The following is a 19,224-nucleotide window of genomic DNA, read 5'->3' on the forward strand; positions in this document are numbered from 1 at the left end:
ACACCTTTTGGTGTTGGAGATAAGAGTCTCATGGATTTTTCTGCCCACACTAACTTTCAATCAAGATCCTCAGGTGGACCCATTGCAACAATGAGATGTACAAGACGTTATGTCGAAAAAGGAACTTTACAACTTTGGTGTGGTGGGGGCGGGGTAGGTGGCTCAGAGATGGGAAGGGATGGGAAGGGGAAATAAAGAAGGAGGCAACAATGCTTGATAAGAAATGTACTCATTACCTTGCTCATGTAATTGTAACCTCTCTGTACGGTATTTTCAAAATTAAAAAAAAAAGATCCTCAGATCTCAGCCTTCTGAGTAGTTCAGATTTTAGGCATGAGCTTCCAGCACCTGATTCTTAATTTTCTTATCAGGGCATAGAAAGGCAGTAATTCTATCTTGGGGAAGCCAGTCTCATGATCTCATCTTAACCTAATTGTCTTCCACAGGCCCTACCTCCTTATACCATCGCAGATACATGGTGAGGGGCACAAATATTTAGTTCACATGGTCCTAAATCCACTTTGCCTAGGTAGAAAAACTTTATTTCCTTTATCTTAGAAGTCTTGCCATAACTCAGGCCAGCCCCCTCGCAAGCCCCCACTCAGGAAAGGGTCTTGCCTGTTTCAAACAAGCCAATCACAATCTGACAAATTGCATAAATGGAGGATTAAAAGGTAAGGAGGGACAACACAAAAGAGGCAATCCCTGACCACATGGGACAACTGGTTTCTGGGTCTCACTGCTCATTCTTCCCAGTGGAAGAATATTAAATAAACTCTTTATTAAATAAACTCTCTGCTACCTTGCTACAACTGTGCTCATGGTTGCCAGCTTTAGGTCTATACTGTGAGAGAACAAGAACTCTCAACGGTCGTGTATCAGTTAGAACTCTCCCTTTCTTAAAATAACCCAGAGACTATCACAGATGTAATTATTTATAAGCTAATTCTTTTTGTACCTCATGACATCTGCCATTATCCTCTTCAGATCTGTTGTAACATGTCTGGTTACTTCTCTGATACCGCTAGTCCTACCAAAGTGATAATTTCACAAGAGGTGACCAAAGGCACCATCGGTCCTGCCTAACAAAGAAATCAGTTTGTTCTTATATCTTATATCAGGGTAAGAAGTCTAGACCCCCCTCTTCTGTTTCTTTCTTTCTTTTTTAACACAACATTTTTGGTGGTGATGGGTGCGGTACAAGGGTTTGAACTCAGAGCCTTGTTCTTACTGTACTTACTTCCTCTAATGGTACTAGGTATATGAGCCTTACCTCAAGCCCTTCTTTTTGCTAATTATTTTAGCATTTGAGTCAAGAGAACTGACTTTGAAACACTATCCTCCAGATCTCAGTCTCCTGAGTACCTAGTGGCACATGTCACCTGTGTCCTGCCTTCTTTGTTTCTTTTTTTACACTTTTTGAAATTTCTCTTTCTCAAAGGCGGGGGGATGGGTCCATAAGAGTTGCATATTGTTCATCACTGACAGAAGTTTCCAGACCAAGTTCTATACTGAAACTTCATTTTCCTTTAATGAAGACTCACTGAACTCTCGAGTCTGAGACTAAGCTTTGAGCCAAGATTCACATGTTCATGTTAGGCTACCTCTTGAGAGAGGCTCCTCACAGGTTCAAGTCTATCTAGTTTTTGTACTCTTTCACTTTTTCTGCTCTCTCAACTGGTGATATACAAGATATATGCTGCTTACATACTACAGAGGAAAAAAGAAAACCTGAGTCTTTAGGCGCACTCAACATTTCAGTTCTACTACAGGTTGCTTCCTTTTCTAAGCCTAACTCAGCTTATTGTATCAGAATGGGGTTTGTCCTTTTCCACAAAGACATGAGCCAGTAGAGAGCGAGCAAATGTGAGTGGTAAAAGGGGCAGGCCCTAGAGCATCACAGTAGTCCTTGACCATGACAGAATAACCGCAAGACTCTCTGTACACAGAAAAATTGAATCTGAAATACAATGATGGTCTATTCTTCATTAACTTCCTTAGAAATACTGCAAGGCATGGTATGAGGACAAAAGAAAAGAGAAAAGAAAAAAAACGCCATGACTGTCTACCACTCTTCTCACTCTAGCCTTGCTGATTTCTAGATGACTGAATCTGCCAGGAATGTTCTGGTCTCAGGACCTTTGCTGTTACTGTGCCTAGAACTACTGGGCTCAGTCCACACGCCTCGATCACTGGCTTCACTCAGGCCTGGGCAACACAGTTTGGTCTTTCGATAAATTTAATGAAATAGAGGAAAAGAAGTTATGCACAAATTTTACAACTGAAAAAAATATATAATATTGCATATTTTTTCTGCCAACCCCAGGACTTGAACTCAGTATTTGCCACTTTTGCTCACTGGCTGTCACTCTATTACTTGAGCCATGGCTCTAACCCCTGCCATGCAAAAATGTTTGCACTAAGAACTTTATAAACAAGTTTACAATTTGCATAGTGATTTAACTAGCAATCTGTAAGACAGATCGGTGGGAAACTCCAAAATAAAACATAGTTCATGCCCAGTCTTTCATTTAAGTGCAAAAGCCATTTCTGAGCATCGATATCCCTTCAATACATTTAATTAACAAGACTATGGGTTTCATGTACCATAAAAGGAATGCCTTTTATAATTCCTACATTCTCTTCACTGTACTTTCTCATGAATATATGGTTCTTAATAACCTGGAGATGAGGAGAACTAGGGAGAGTAAGAAAGTGTTCAAATAAATCAACAGCTACAAGTCAGAGACAGAGTTTACTATGTCCAAAATGGTAATGGAATGCTTGGGAGACTTGGGCCCAGTGGGTGACACTGAGTCTTGTGTAATACCCCACGAGCTTAATGGGTTATGGAATTCTTTGGAGAGTTCAATTAGCTTGAATGTGTCACAAGTAGTGAGGAGTCAATATTATCCTGGCCTAACTCACGTAAGTCACATTGTCCAGTGAGTATTCCAACAGCATTCTGCTGTGGTTTTAAGTGGCTAGGGCATAAGTACTAGCAGTGTTTGGTCATGAGTCTTTAGATTGTATCACTGGCCATTTTTTAGTTTTATGAGCACAGTTAGAAACAATGGCATGAACTACAATATTATTTGTAGAAGAATACTCTTCAGAGGAGACTTTAAAAATTACTTGACTTGAGACAAAAAAAAATTCTTGTTTTCAAGAATTCTAAAGCAGAACAATAAGGAACAAGAGATAATGGATAGGAATCCTAATTATAACCATAATTGCCAAAGGCATGTCACATGTTTTACAGCTCTGTCTCCTTTAGAAGCTAAGAATAAGCTGGCCCTCTGTAGTTTTCAACAGTAAACATACTGGCCTCTAGAAAGGAGTACAGAATCCCTTCATGTAAACGGTTTCCAGTACCTCAGCGTTGCTGGCCAAGCCTCCTGAGACATCATTCACAAGCCGGACCCGGAAAATGACTGACACATAACAGTTGCTGTTGCTTGTAGGCTATGATGTGGACTAGATCCAAGGAAAAAGAAGGGCTTTTCTCACACCCACCTTTCAAAATAAAGTAACTGAATAGCTTTAGAAATAACACCAACAAACAGTATATCACCAAAAAGCAGGTATCAACTGAAACAATAAACTTCTTCACTGTCTCAGTGGGTGGGAGTCAAAACCAACTGTCAGGTTCACATATCTGCTTCTTTTCCAGTCTAATTCAGTTGTCTCTTCCAGGGAATCTTGGTAGGGTCTTGGCTGCTCTGAGTAGCAGGGAAGAAAGCCAGAAATAAGTGACTGACTGTTGCAAACAGATTTCAAAAGAAGGGAATATCCTTGAATATTCTGCCTCTTTTCCTGATTTCACAATCCTCTTCTATTCTGTCTTGGAATCCCATTTCTTTCTAATTGTGTTCCTTATTTATTTATTATCCACAGGAATTGTTTTGCATAACAAACTATGGTATAAAATACATTCCAGACTGCACTGCATTCAAGCATTAGCTTCTTGAAACATCACTTTGAGTTGAGGAAAAGGGGTGAGCATTTAATAGGTGCCAAGGAAAGGGAAGTAGTTACCTGCGAATTCTGTTCAACCTTAAAGACTTTTCAAATTAGATTAGTTAATGAGTTGGAAGAAAAGAGGGAACACAGATTTGAAAATTAGATCTCTTGTTTTCAGGCAGAAGCAATTAGAACAAATGGAACAAGTTTTTCAAGGCTATGATGTTTCATGGGTTCAACTTCAAAATTCATTCTAGAAATCTAACAAAATTAGCACTACTTCATCTAGAAAAAAGGAGATACAGAGGAAATAAAAAGTTAGAGACAGGGTATCTGGAAGGTTTATGGGTTAGGAGTATAGAAAATAGACACAACAAGGAAGAACAAAGACTTTTAATTCCAAATAAAATTCCTCATCGAAATGACACACACTAACTCCCAGGTTTAAAGTGCATTTAGATGAGATGAATGGACTTCTTTTGCTAAATAATAATAATAATAATGGTATAATGTATCTTACAATTTACAAACTTAACAAATAACCTTTGTAAGAAGCAAGAGACTGAAGTGAAAAACACATCCTCCCATTTCTTCCTTTTTCTTTTCTTTTCTCAAGGTGGTCTTTCCCTATCAGCAGTGTAGCTTTAAGTGCAGGTCTATCACATCTGCCTTCCCAAATGCAATATGCTGCAGTATGGTCCCTGCAGTGTGGTAATCTATCATCTTTTTGCTAACTAGCACAATTTAGTAGGTGTTTGGTATTCTTGAAGGCAGTGGTTTTAATTAAAAGGCACATTCAAGTTCTCTCCATTCAGTTGAAGCCAGGGCTTGGTAATGATTCCGCTATTTAAATTAATAAAGAATTCTGGGACATTGTTTTACAACATTGATCTCATTTTGGAATTTAAGTGGCACACTGCCTAGCCTGTTTTGCTCAAGAAAAATGTGTTATTCACTTTTCAACATAGTTATTTACATTTTTTTTTTGGCATCCTCCATCCATCCAACTGAACTGAGAAAAAACAGCAAAAGATGTTAGAATGAAATTGAAAAACAATGAGAAAAGTTTTCTTTTCTTTCTCTTCCTTGTTCATTTTGTTTACCTGATTTTTTAACTTACCAGAAACAAAACCCAAACAACAACCAAAAAGAAAGAAAGGAAGAAAGGAAAGAAGAGAGAAAGAAAGAAGGAAAGAAAAGAAAAAGAAAGAAGAAAGAAAGAGAGAAAGAAAAAGAAGGAAGGAAAGAAAGATCCCAGAAAGTCATTTGGTACAGAAACATTGTTCATAATGTCAACAAAGTCACCTCAGTAAAAGACCAGAGGACATCACTGAAGGGGATGTTTGTCAGACAAATGTGTCTCAAAGACACTTCAATCCACAGAGACTCTCTACTACCCTTTCCTGTTTGCATTCCTCAGAGTCAGGTTTCAGCTAAAGGGATGAAAATTAAATAAAGGTGCATTGAAGGACATAATTAGTCCTGAAATCATAGGATCTCAATTTCACCAAATTTCATCAAAAGTTTAGCCAGAAGACTTATAAATTGCCTCTGGGAAAATCTCCATAAGCTTTCTCCCAAGAACTGAACATACACATACACAAGTAATTATTACTCAATAATGATCCCTTGTGCTGTGCTCAGAGTTTTCTTTAACAGTTGTTTCCACCTGTGGAATAAAATAAATCTTAGAAACACATTCGCCCAGAACTGTTCCCATGTGAAGTTTACTTCTAATTCTTTCCCAGGACATCCAATCCTTCTCTCAATTGTTTCTTACAACTGACAAACACACCATAGAACAACACTATGTTAGTCTCAGAGCATCTTTGAATGCTTGTCTCCATTATGTAAGTGCTACTCTGTGAAGACAAAGAAAACTATGAGGAGGAACAAACCATAAGGAGAAAGTATAGTTGTAGCATTTTTAAGATAGACTATCATTGCAGCATAATATAAATATATACTAATTTACTATCCCCCATCCTACTCCCTCAAAAAAGGAGAAAGAAATAATCAAAATACTCCATTGAGAATATATGGTCTATGTTAAAGAAACAACAACAGCAAAATCTTACAAATAGTTAGAGGTTATCTATAGACTCTTCCTGCTTGAAAGCAGGCAAAGAACCACTAGTTGTGGTTTGGATAGGTGTTTGCCAATCCCTTGTGCAGAAGGCTGCGTGCCATTCTAAAGCACTTGTGGGAGGTGTTTTTAAGAGACAGGGCCTAGTCACTGAAGGGTGTGCCTCTGAAGGGGACATTAGGACCTGAGCCCCTTCCCTTTCTCTTTCTCAGCTGTCAGGAGATGAGCAGCTTCCTCTACTACTCATTCCCACTATGATGCGTTATCTTTCCATACGCTGAAAAACCATGGGCTGATCACGGGCTGAAACCTCCCAAACTGTGAGCCAAAACAAACCCTTTTTCCTTCTCCCTTTCCTTTCCCCTCTCCCTCCTCTCCTTCTCACTACCACTGTCTCTGTCTCTGTCTATCTGACTCTGTCTCTCTCTAAGGATTGAACTCAGGACCCTACTTGCTAAAAGGGGCTACCCGCCCTCTTTTAACATTGATTTATCTATTATTTCTTTTTAACTTTTTTATTAGTGCATATTGATTGTAATTTTACCCAAGAATCACATGATATTTCCTTTGCTCTGTTGCCTTCTTGTCCCCTTTCCCATTCTTTAGCCAATTTTAACAAGTTTCGTTATCTCATGTAAGGTATTTTGATCATAGTCACTCTCCATTACTCTCTCCTCTTGGCCTCCCCTCCTCCACACAAATAGTTTGTTTCTAAATTTATCATGAATGGTTTAATAAAGTATTCTATAGTCATAGTTAGTGAGAATTTTCCATCAAAGCTCTTGCTGAATGTACTTTTATAAACAATAAGATAATTGAAATTTGTAACCCTTTGCCTTCTTAAGTACTCAGGGAAAACTCTAGGTTTGTCAACATGAAGAACTGTGATCTATAATTTGGAAACTTTGAGTCCCGCAAACCAAAGCTAACTTCCATGGCAGTTCTGATTCCTAAGGAGACAATGCAATTTCACATGAAGAGAATCATTTACAAGCTCTGAACTCTGTGCCATTTGTTCTAAGTTAGGATCATAAGACTCCAGCAGCCATATCAGTCAGGCACTCTGTTAAGTGATGAAACAAGCAAGGATATACTATTTTAAAGCCTTGCAATCTCTCTAGCCTACCCAGGAGCTCAAGTTCTTCACAGAAAAGTAGGATCTCAACCAGAGTGCAGACAGGCAGAGGGGAAAGGTTGTGAATTATGAGATGCTTTTTCTATGAAGAGAAGCAGGAAAGAAAATACTATACATCAGTAAGAACAGTTGCAGGTCAAGGGGAAATGATACATTTGTACCTGCCAACTCATATCCTTATGAGCTTTGGCTCCTACATCTCCTGTTCTATACTCATATCTTATCTCTGTAGATGAAAACATACTGTTTAATATTTGGGCTTCGAGAACGACAATAATAGAAACAACAAAAGAAAAGCACACCATTATTCTTATTTGAATACTTCCTTCATAGACATTCTCATAGACGGGACCAGCATCCTGTTGGAAAACAGTTTCTGGACACAGTGAAGTGTAGTTGACCCATTAGCACAGCACCTAATTATTTCCACAGGCAGGTCATTCTGGTATAAAGAAAAGGGCTCCAGGGGAAAGACTCACTGCCTTTGCCTTAGATTCCCTTCAGCATCCTTTTACAAATATGGTCAATTGGGAGCAAGTCCTTGGTCCTGCCAATATAAAGGCATTTTTATCCCTTGGGCAAAAATTGCCAACCTTAATGGGTTCCAGCTGTTGCATGGCTGATTGTCTGCTAAGTCAGCTTACTGTCTTCCTGGGCATTGCAAAAGGCTCCTAGGAGGAGGCCCATGGCAATCCCTCCCCACCTCCCAAGCAGAAAATGAAGCTGCCTTTAAACAAATGGCCCTGCCCAGTTGATGAGCATTACCTCCAAGGGAAAGGAAATGGTCTCCTTCCTGCTGCATGGCCTGGCCAGAGAGCTGGGGAGCTCAGGTTACCTGGATCACTTGAGAGGCCACACGGGAAAACAGCCCTGGATCAGCTAGATTAAGGCACAGATTTCAGCAACACGAGCAGCATTCTGAGGACCAAAGGCACAGGTAATTTTTTCATCTGCAAATCTCTGTGGCCCTTGGGAACTTTTACACTCCTCCATATTATGAGGTGAAAATCCTGTAGACATTAGGGCTGCACAGAAAAATGATCAGCATTTGCTAGTCACTATACAGAGGTAATTGTGTATTGGGTGGGAAGAGAAAAACAAGAGTCTAATACTATGTGCAAGTATGTCTACTTTATTATCAGCACGGCCTTGTTAGGATGGTAGAGGATGCTCTCTTCCCACTGGTGGGGTGAGACTTGAACTGGCAGACTTCATGGCCTTCAAAGTTAGCTGACATTTTAGCCCCATGCCTCCCTCAGACCAATGACTAAATTTCTTAGGAAACTGGGATATTCTGATGCTTATATACAGAAAAAAAAACCTTCTCTAGCTTGCTGAATCTTTTAGGCTTCTCTATGAAGAATACATAATACATTCCTATAAAATTATTCTAGGGTAAACACATCCAAGTTAAGCAAGCCATCTACTCTGAGAATTTCAAAATGTCAGCCCGCCAGTTTTATATCTGCCTGTGAAGTTCAAGTGTGGCCTGCACGGCACTTGCAAGGAGAAACAACTATGAAATCAGAGAGAGAATGAATATATATATATATATATATATATATATATATATATATATTTATATATATATATATGGGACTGCAGAAGTATTGGTTTTAAAGCAGAAGATCTGATAAGACTGACTACACATATCCTTAGGGAAAATTGAATTCTTGAATTGCCAAACTGCCTGTCAGGCTGGTGGTTCTTCCAGGCCCTATTATGAACTGCACCCCCTCCCCCACAAAGCTAAGAAGCATCCTCTGCCATTTACTAGAACACATGTACTGGTTTATTTTGTTTTTGTGTATATGTGTTATCAATTTAGTGCTCCTGGCTCAAATTTACCTATTTCCTCTAAGCCAAATTAGCATGAGCATGGTAAGACGGAAGTTTGGCCCACAGAGACTAGAAATGGGTAAGATGGGACTAATAATAATAGAATGATTATTAAATATGTAAACTATACTCTAACATTTTAAAAATAAATCTGTTTAAACAGAGGTTACTAGGGCTGGAACGTATGTCATAATAAGAGGAGCTCCTAGCCAGTTAAATGTTATTCGATGTCTTTGTTGTTACCTTATGGCAGCAATGCTTTCCCCTAAGGGATGTCTGTAAGGCCAGGAGTGTCATACACCAGATACAAATATTTAGGAATCCATACGTTCTGCCTGCAGAGCCTCCCTCAGAAAGACCAGCATGGCTCCCTCCACAGCCTCCGGAACTGACTCCCAACTGAATCCATTTATGCCAACATTTTGAAAAGTAGCTTAATTATATCTATGCAAATTATCTGCAAGAGACCCAGGCAGTCTGACAAATAATAGCTACTTATTTAGGCTAAATATAATACTTCACAATCCTTTATAGACTTGGGTCTTAGCACTCAGTTCATTTTCAGTTTTAGTTGATGTTTATTATTTCTTTCTTTAGTTTCTTCATTTTCCCTCATCTCCACTTTCTCTCAGTTGCCAGATGTCAGCTCTTCTTCTCTCAGTCCGTTAGCTTTTGGAAGATCCCAGGCTGTGGTGCAGTGGGAGGTGGTGGAACCTTCAGGAAGCCAGGCCTACTGAAAGAAATTGGGTTACTTGGGGGTGTGCCCTTGAATAGAATGTTGTTAGGCAATAGCCTCTCTGCCCTCTCTGTGTCTCGTCACTCTGTCTGTCTGTCTGTCTCTCTTTCACTTTCTTCTCCTCCTTCCTTCCCTTCTTCTACTTCCTTCCCCACTTGTCTCCCTTCTTCCCTCTCCCTTTCTCTTGTTTCTTGCCTTCCATGAGCCAGCTCTGACCTGAGTTCCCATGATGATTCCTTGCCTTACGATAGACCAAAGCAACATGACTGAGCCAGGAGCACTAAATTTATAACACACACAAACCCCAAACCAACCATGTACAGACTGAAGCCTCTGAAACCAGGAAGCTAAAATCAACCTTTCCTTCTTTCAATTATTTGTCACAAGTATTTATCTCAGTGATGGAAAACTGATACAACCCTACTAGCTCCTATGGCCTTCTCCAAGTCCTAGGTAATCAGTTTCAAGCATCTAGTGATGGTTAAAATCCTTTCCGAATTTGTTTTTGCATGCTATGAAGATTCATGAAAAGCAGATAGGACATCTTCTTTGCCCAATTCATGAAGGGCTGGACTCTCCAGAAATATTCCTGAATATATGGTCTCCTTTCCTCACACTGCTAAATTTGGTAGGCCCTGGGATCTGCTCCTAAATTATTCTGTCTGTTATTCTCTTTCTCAGTCTTTTATAACAAAAGTTCTTTTGCCATTTCTCTAGTATTTGGGGTTTTATGTGAATGATAGTGTTTAGCTGTATAGCATAGCCCTTACACCTGCTTCTGATTGAGAAGCACTAGAACTATGGTTTCAATGACATTTTTTCTTTGAATAATATCACAGTTTCCTTGCATCCTTCTTAAATGTGGCTCTGCAAGACTATCTTCACCGGTTCCACCTCAAGTCCCAAGACACATTCTGGTGCCATCTTCTTTCTCCATTTTCCTAAAACCTTTCACTGAAGGAATATCTGAATATTATTTCTATGTTGTATGAATGTCCACAGAAAGAAAGCACTCTGTGTGTGTGTACACACACACACACACACACACACACACACAATAAAAGCTGCCCTGGATAAAACAGACACTTTGTGGGCATTCTGCTAAGCCTTGAGATAGGTCCTGTTGAGCTGTGGGATTGAAGATGAGCACCTTAAATTATCACATACTACCGCCTACCTTGTGGCTACAAGTTTTAGTTTTAAATTTGTTTTCTCCTAATATATCTCTACTAAGAGTGTTATAGACCTGGGTGCTAGTGGCTCATACCTGTAATTCTAGCTACTCAGAAATCTGAGATCTGAAGATTGTGTTCCAAAATCAACTTAGGCAAACAAATCTGAGACCATTATCTTTAATTATCAAGCCAGAAGTGGAGGTGTGTCTCAAGTGGTAGAGGGCCAGCCTTGAACAAAAGGCTAAGCAAATCGCATGAGGTCCTAAGTTCAAGCTTCAGTATTAGTGGGGGGGAGAGAGAGCTCAGAAAACATATGAATAAATATAAATACAAATCCCTAAAGTTTCATTCAAATTCACTGATATGTACCCTGTTAGCCTCCTGTAGCTTCTCCTCTCCCTCTGGATATCATGGCCACATTCTTCACAGCAAACTTTTCCATGGTGCATCAGCCAAAAGTGCTAAGTGAAGTAAGCCAGACCAAAGAAATATAGGTCCCAAAGAAATATAGGTCCCATGGTTTCCCTTATTTGCAATAATTAGTACACACCTAGGATAATCTTATCAGATGAGCAGAAAAGGTCAAAAGCTATGTACATATGGCCACACAAGATGATGCTAAGCAAAATGAACCCCAAGACACAGACACAGAGGTTTTTCTTTGTGGTGGTGTTTTTGTAATGTACTCTGTGATTTTTTTTGTTTCTTTTGTATGTTTTTCTCCCTATGGTATTTCCCCTGTTGTCACTGTATTTGATTTTGGTACCCTGCAGTTTTTATATATTCATTTATCTAATTTGGGGAAGGGAAGGGGAATAACAAAATGCTGAAACAAGGATACAGAATGACCCATTGCAACAATGAGACTCACAAGACACTATGTTGAAAAGGAACTTTACCATTTCAGGTGGAGGGTGTGAGGGAAGTAGGAGAGGGAAGGGATAATAAGAGAAAAACAAAGGAGGGGTAACAATGTTTGACAAGAAATGGACATTACCTTACTCATGTAACTCTAACCCCTCTGTACAGTATCTTTATAGTAAAATGAAAAATTTAAAAAGTGATGCTTCAAAATCCCATGGCTGACAAAGTCAGTCAAGTTATAGGATTTCAGAGCCCACATCCCTGCCCAATGAAGTATTGGTTATATCCGACTGACAACAAAAACAAATACCACCAGCCCTTCCAGGAAAATCTAGTCCCTCACAGAAATTAAAATAAAGATTATTTGTATTATTTCTAGTATGCTAATTTTTGACTCCAGCTCATGAACGTTTTCAAAGGAATGTTTCTCACATTAAAACCAACTACATCATCATGCAAATCTCCATTTTAGATCAGCTGGTTATAATTTGAGTCTATAGAACTGCAGAGGATGGCAAATCCCAAAAATGTGAAATTGTGCGTATAGGTATATAAATGAATTTTTTCTAAAAAAAATTACCAAACTCAAATGTTTCTGTGACCACAGAGGTAGTGATCGCTGCTGATTTACACTCCTTCCACTAGGAGGATTCTCTGAAAACAATTGTCCTTCCATTTTTTACTACCCCCTGAATTCCCCATACCTGAGAGAATCATCACCAATAATGATGACTTCTGCATATTTTTAAATAATCTTATTCTTTTTAATAAAAATGATTATAAATATGTACTCACAGACCAAGTCATCTCCAGGTGGTGGCATAGGAAAGTGTTTTTTTTTTTTTTTTTGTGGTCAAATAATTGTGCTTGGTCTTAGAAATAACTTGTTGAAGCTAGAGCTCTTTGAACCCAGTGAAGAATTATGGGATTTATAGTCACCAGTTTTATAGCCAGTGTTTAGATTCTACTTTTAAAAAATACATTCACAGATATACTTAGTATCTGTGAGTATACTTTATGTGTTTTGCTGTAACAAATGCCACCCGTTTCAACTGGCACTTTCACAAAATCATTGTTTTTACGTTTTGGAAGGTCCGAAGTCTGACACGAATCACATCAATGTTAAATCAAGTCTGTTTCTGTGGGGTCTGTGTTGGATGTACTTCCTCACTTCCGCCAGATTTATGTAGGTAACCACTGTTTAGCTGCTGCACTCCTTGCTCTTCAAACCTGGCAAAGGCCAAAGGAGTCTTGCTTATATGCATTGCTCTCTTCTACTTTGCTCTTCTAAGATCTTTGTGATTCTATTGAGGCCAATCACATAATAATCATTTCTTTATTAGGATAATCTTTAAAAAAATCAGATTAACAAGCTTCATTTGATCTGCAGTTTTAATACAGCTTTTTGTGTCATATAAAATATTCAGAACTTCTAGGAATTAGGATGAATATCTTAAAGAACCCATTGTCTCTGCTTACCATGCGGTAGTGCTGAACTTCAATTGGAAATAGAAATGGGGAGGCTGGGGATGCAGCTAACTGGGAAAACAGTGAAGCCCTAGGTTCAATCTCTAGCACCACCACTACCAACAACAACAAAAGGAAATTAATCTAAAATGTATCTATAGGAAGTATTTCATACCTTTTTATTTGAATACTTATTTTTTGTTGGAAATTGGTTGAAATTGGATTCCTTCTTGCAACTTTCATGTTTTCTTGGTATAGCTGTCACTGCTTTTTTAGTAGCAGACACTCCAAATTCAGGATTTTTGTCATATGTGGTCATTGATTTGCTTACTTTGCTAGCTTAATGATCAAAGGTTTTCTTAAAAACTTAGAATTGATAAGTCTCTAAGACTTGTTAGTGACTTGTCAATAAGCTAACCAAGTGATCAGTCTGTCAAAGTATTCTGCATGCATAGTGGACATCCCTTCAATGCTGTCAGGCAGCTGACAACTCTTGCCTTAGTCTTTAAATCCTGTCTTTATAGTCTGAAGGTCAGGTTTGTCTCCTCCCACAACTTTTATTGTGCCAGTCCTAGGGCTTGAACTCAGGGTCTGGGTTCTGTCTCTAAGCTTTTTTTTCTCTCTCAGGAATAGCATTCTACCACTTGAGCTGAAGTTCTATTTCTGGTTCTTTTTGGTGGTTAATTGGAAATAAGAGTCTCACAAACTTGCCTAGGCTGGCTTCAAACTGCGATCTCAGATCTCAGCCTCCCAAGTAGCTAGGATTACAGGTGTGAGCCACCAGTTCCCTGTGAGTTTATCTTTTCTAAGCACACACACAGCCCTAGACTTGGAAGTGGTCTAACTAGGCTCCCAGGAATATACTGGAGATATTTTAAAAGTTGTTTTGTGTATCTCATTTCTCAGCTTTTACTTTCTTGCAATGTATTTAGGCTACTGTTTACCCTGCTAATTCAAACAGTCATAATAATATCAAAACATGCAGGAAATCTTTATTCTCTTTGCAGAAGGTTTTAACATTGGATGGATACAAGTACGGTTAAACAAAAATAAATCTATTCAATGGGTTTTCCTAAAGAACCACAGAAAGACCAAAACAAGACAATTTGGGGGGAATGAAGTCCATCTGTCCACTTCATTACCAGGAATCCAGTCTCTTTTCTTTTTCTCTCCCTCCTCACTACCCTTCCTCCTTCTCTTCCTCCCTCTCTCCCTCCCTCCCTCCCTCCCTCTCCTTCCTTTGTGTCAGAACTGGGCTTGAACTCAGGGTCTGGACATGATCCTTTAGCTTTTATCATTCAAGGCTGGTGCTCTACCACTTGAGACAGCTCCACATGAAGTCATTATTTTTTCAAGGCTGGTGCTAGGCTGGTTTCAGGGGGTGATCTAAGTAAAAATACCAGCATTCTCATTGTTCTGAGATTTCACTGTTTTCCCTAACTAAGCACTCCCTAGAGTGCTTCAAGCTTTTGGTTAATTACTAAATTTCTGAAAAAGTTGACTCCAACAATTTTGCAGTTTTGTTTGAAAAGTAAACTTTGAGAGATGCTCATTCTATAATTACATTCTCTACAATAAATTTGAACATGAATAAAATTTCTCCTTAAATTATGAAAATAGCATGATAGTATAAAAAGTTCAAGTAAGAAATAAAGATAAAATTATAAGTATTTTGTTTCATTCATATCCTCTGTACCCTGGCTCAATGTTTCCTTCATCCTACTACATCTAGCAAAACATTGCAAACCTACTCTACATAGCTCAAGATAGGTAAGTAATTGATTTTATATCTGGCTTATGTTAATTAAGTTTGCCTAATGTCTGAGAAAGCTCTCTTTGAAAATTAATGAACCAAATGAAGAATTTTATAAAATCTAATGGCCAGAGAAGGAATTTTTAATATAAGGCTTAGTGAGTGAAATAAACAGAACAAAATATTTCTTCTAGTAGGAAGTCAAACTCACCACTCAATACATGATTCCAGAAATGTATTATGACCATGTGATTTTTCCTAGACTATTGAAAAGCAGAGCAGATCTTTACTTAAAGCCTACATGGACTGAGGAGGAGTCTATGTGGTACATGGCTGAACTTCCTGAACATCTTTCAAATATTCTTTTCCTTCTCACTCTATCCACAAATGAATAAATACATGTGTCCTTATTCTATTTCAGCAGTCCCACCAGCAAATGTGTGTGTGTGTGTGTGTGTGTGTGTGTGTGTGTGTGTGTGTGTGTAAGAGAAAAAGACAGATAGAGATCCTTGTTCAATTTTCTCTTCTCTATATTTTTCCCTAACCGAGTGGCAAGTAAATGTGATCTAGGCAGGATTTTTGAGAGTTCTAATAAGTAGGCACAGACTACCAAAAAGCTCACTATCTTAAGGCATGAAAATCTGTTTCAAAATTATCATCACCTAGACAAAACATTGAGGAAATCTAAGCTAAAAAAATCATAAAGTTTGCCAAATTGCATTTCCCCAACAAAGTCCAGTGTCTAATGTGCTAAATTATCCATCTCTCTTAATAGTTCAATCTCAGTTGAATATAATAGATATTTGAAGATCTGAACTGGACAGATAAGATGTGAACAAAGGGATGCTCCTGATAGAATTTTTAAGCAGAGGAGCCTGAGCTACTGTTGTTTTCCCCCACACATTTGGGTAATGACACTTGGGATTACTTATTTGGATGCACCTTGTACTTGTTAGGCTGGTTCTTCAGCACTTGCACCATTCTTTCAGCCCCACTTTTTGCTAGTTGTTTTGGAGATGGAGTCTAGAAAACTCTTTTGCCCAGGCTAGCCTTGAAAATTGCAGTCTTTTAGATCTGTTTACTTTGTAGCTAGATTACAGGCATGAGCCACAGGTGCCTGGTTTGGAATTACTTTTCATGGCACACCAACACTGAGTACATCAGCCTTAGTATGTGTTAAGCACATTTGTGAGGTAACTCAAGATAAGCATCTCTAAGGCCAACAAGGACAGCTATTAAAGACCATTACTCTTTTATGGTCTAACTCACCAAGGGGCTCATATCTCACATACCAGTAAATAACCTTTGCCGGCAGGGACTTGTGAAGTGATGAAGTGGCTGCATCATCTCCTCCCAGAGAACACTCTGGTTGCCCAGGGAAGGTACCATCTTTCCTAGCTCCTGTTGGAGACAGCCTTATCCATGCTCTGGCTGGTGGCAATTTCTTTGCTGTCCAAATCAGACCACAGATCAGCTCAGCCATTTTACAGGTAGTATAGAATGCGCTTTAAAGCTCTATCCAAGTATAAAGAGAAATATTTCATTTTGGGGCCCTCCAGTTCTCTTTAGCATCTTCTCACCATGAGAGCCGATGTCTGAATTCCTTCAGCTTCTTCCCTGGTTGATCTGGGTTGCTTCCATGAGGTCTCTGTGGATTCCAAACCACCTCAGGACTACCAAGTATTCTTAACCAGTCCTCATCAATCCCGGGCACTGAGCAAGAATAGATTCTCACCAGACTTTCCTGGCATACCTCAGGTGAAGTTGTACTCCCAAGCCCATTTGGAAAGACCTGAGTACACCATGCTTAGTTTAAATCAAAGAACTTGGAGAGGTGAAAGATCAGACCTTTTGCTTGGGTTACTAGAGTTGGAAGGCAGTAGCTAAATGATGGAGGCAGGAGCCTTATTAGAAGCCAAGCAGACAAACAGTGCATTTCCTGTAGATTGTGCTCTAGCACTTCTCCTGTGGGGTTTCAACTAAAGGTGGTTACAGACTCTTATTTTCAAATTGAACTTAGGGGCAAACCAAGACTCCGTATCTTATAATTCAGCCTTGAACACTTTCCTTGTTCTTGCTTGGCCACACAGAGGAATTCAGCACTTATACAATTCAGGTGGAGGGGAGCCAAGCTCACTAATTGCAAATTAGAATTTAAGGCAAGTCTGGGATAAAACTGAACATACAATTACCTTCCCATCTCTTGTCACTCACTGGGAATGAGTACCAGTGTGGTTACTTAGCGTGGATCCAAAGAACCCCTGGTTCACTCAGTGATACAGCTATTAAATGCAGTGTATAAACCACATCTGTAGAGAGGCCTCCACCTCTTACATTCCCCTGTACTCCTGAATGAGCAGATGGAGAATTCTAGCTGAGGAATGTCCATTGTTCTGCCCTATTTAGGTGGTATGCTGTTAAAGAGTTAGACTAGAGCAATACCAGCCTCAGATGAATATCTTCTAGAGCAACACCCTTCATTTCTCTTTGCAAACCCAAATACCCTCAATTATCTACCACCCACCACACAGGCTATGTTTATAAAACACAGCTGACATTCTCTTGACTGGATCCAACTGTTCCATTAGAGTCAAGGCTTATGTGCCCACATAGCACAGACCCTGGTGCATAATGAGTAGATCACAGACCTTATAGAGTAAATGATCCATGAAGAACATTTTACAAGTATTCCCTGGCTTCCTTCTTCTATCCACTTTCTCTCACCCAAAGTCAGAATGCACTGAGATAATATAAGCTAGAATTCATATTAGCCAGGGAAAAACATAGTTAGGAATGAAAAGCTGCTACAGATCTAAAGATACACAGGTTAGGTATAGGCATAAATCAAGTTGTAGAGCACTTGTTTTGAAAGCACAAAGCCCTAGGTTTAACCCCAAGTACAATAAGTCAATCAATCAATCAATCAATCAAAGTTTCCTTTTATTAGAACACTGTGCTTGCTTATACAGTTGGTAAGTTACTTGCGAGAACTGGTGACTCGAATGTCTAAAGAGCAAAAGGCCACAGATCTAAATCGTGCAGTCAGTGGTTAACTACAGTTCTGCTTGGCCACATGCACCTGGGTGTACACACTGAGTTATAGTGCTCTAAAGGAGAGAGACATTTCAAATCAAGAAGTAGTTCAGGAGAAGTGAGGAGTCCAAAAGGTGAATGTGTGTGAGAGAGTGGGCAACAGGTAGGGGAGAGGAAGGGAGAGAGAGGAGGGTGTAAAAAGCCTCCCCCAGTGGCACAGGAAGGTATTGCCAGATTCTTCCTTAGACAATATCCTGGGGAAAATTTACCTTGCTCAGGATATCAGTTCATCCTGTGGGAGGGAATCTTGAAGAAGTACTAAGTTCTGAGTATAAGTCTGCTGAAGGAAAAAAAAGAGAAAAACAGACCCGCATGGGGGGCACACAGAGAGGAACCATTTGGCATTCAGGTTATCCCTGTCAAAAAGACCGAAGCAGTAACATGGCTTATTTAAGAATTCCTTAACACGCTTTTCTCACTTCTGGGAAATTCTTGCAGTTCCTCTCTTTCTAGCATCAGACAAAAGCTGTTGAAAATCCAGGAAGAACAGTAATCTGCATGTTCTAGGAGATATGACTGAGGTTAAAAAGTCTGTTTCAAACTTTTTCCCCCTAGAGGCACATCACGGTCACTGCCATTGAACACCATCTTATCCCTAAACTGCCTTTGGTGATGACAGTTTGAACCTCCTGACATGAGTACCTGTACCTAAGGTTGAGCTACTTCAATGCGCCAAACAGCACAGATTCACTCATTTGAGATCATGGTATTTGCATTATTCCCATTTAAGTTTAAGCCTGCAATTAAAATAGATTAATTTAGCTCCATATGGAACATTAAAGAAAACACCTCTTTAGAAAATTCTTAAACCTTTTCAAGGAAAAAGTGGCTTGTAGGTAACTTCATATCATTGTCTCAAGTACAATTTCCAATCTAAATACATACACAAACGTAACACATATTTGTTATTATGTAGGATTTTTAGCCAAGGTCTTCTCTCTAGTGCCCTTAGTCTGTAACAGGAAGGAGCTAGAAAAGGTCAAATAGAAGTTCCTTTTAGCACTAACACCAGAGACTGGAAAATATTTGGCCAATTTCTCTGCATTCTGCCACCTACTGCAGAAGTTGCATATATTTTTATTTTCTACTAGAATTGAGAATTGAGTATGCTTA

General features: G+C 39.2%; 1 protein-coding gene across 1 annotated transcript in view; it reads right to left on the bottom strand.

Annotated features, from left to right (window-relative positions):
* Positions 1–9,527: 9,527 nt before the first annotated feature.
* Positions 9,528–19,224, bottom strand: part of LOC122117366 (leucyl and cystinyl aminopeptidase) — a 99,250-nt gene continuing 89,553 nt past the window's right edge. Inside the window, exon 18 of the mRNA XM_042691112.1 lies at positions 9,528–9,756. Within this exon, the coding sequence (XP_042547046.1) occupies positions 9,754–9,756 (3 nt within the window). The 3' untranslated portion in view covers positions 9,528–9,753. The remainder of the gene's footprint in view (positions 9,757–19,224) is intronic.

The sequence above is a fragment of the Dipodomys spectabilis genome, unplaced genomic scaffold, assembly GCF_019054845.1.
Source record: "Dipodomys spectabilis isolate Male_0828 unplaced genomic scaffold, ASM1905484v1 ptg000140l, whole genome shotgun sequence".
In the NCBI taxonomy this organism is placed as follows: Eukaryota; Metazoa; Chordata; class Mammalia; order Rodentia; family Heteromyidae; genus Dipodomys; species Dipodomys spectabilis.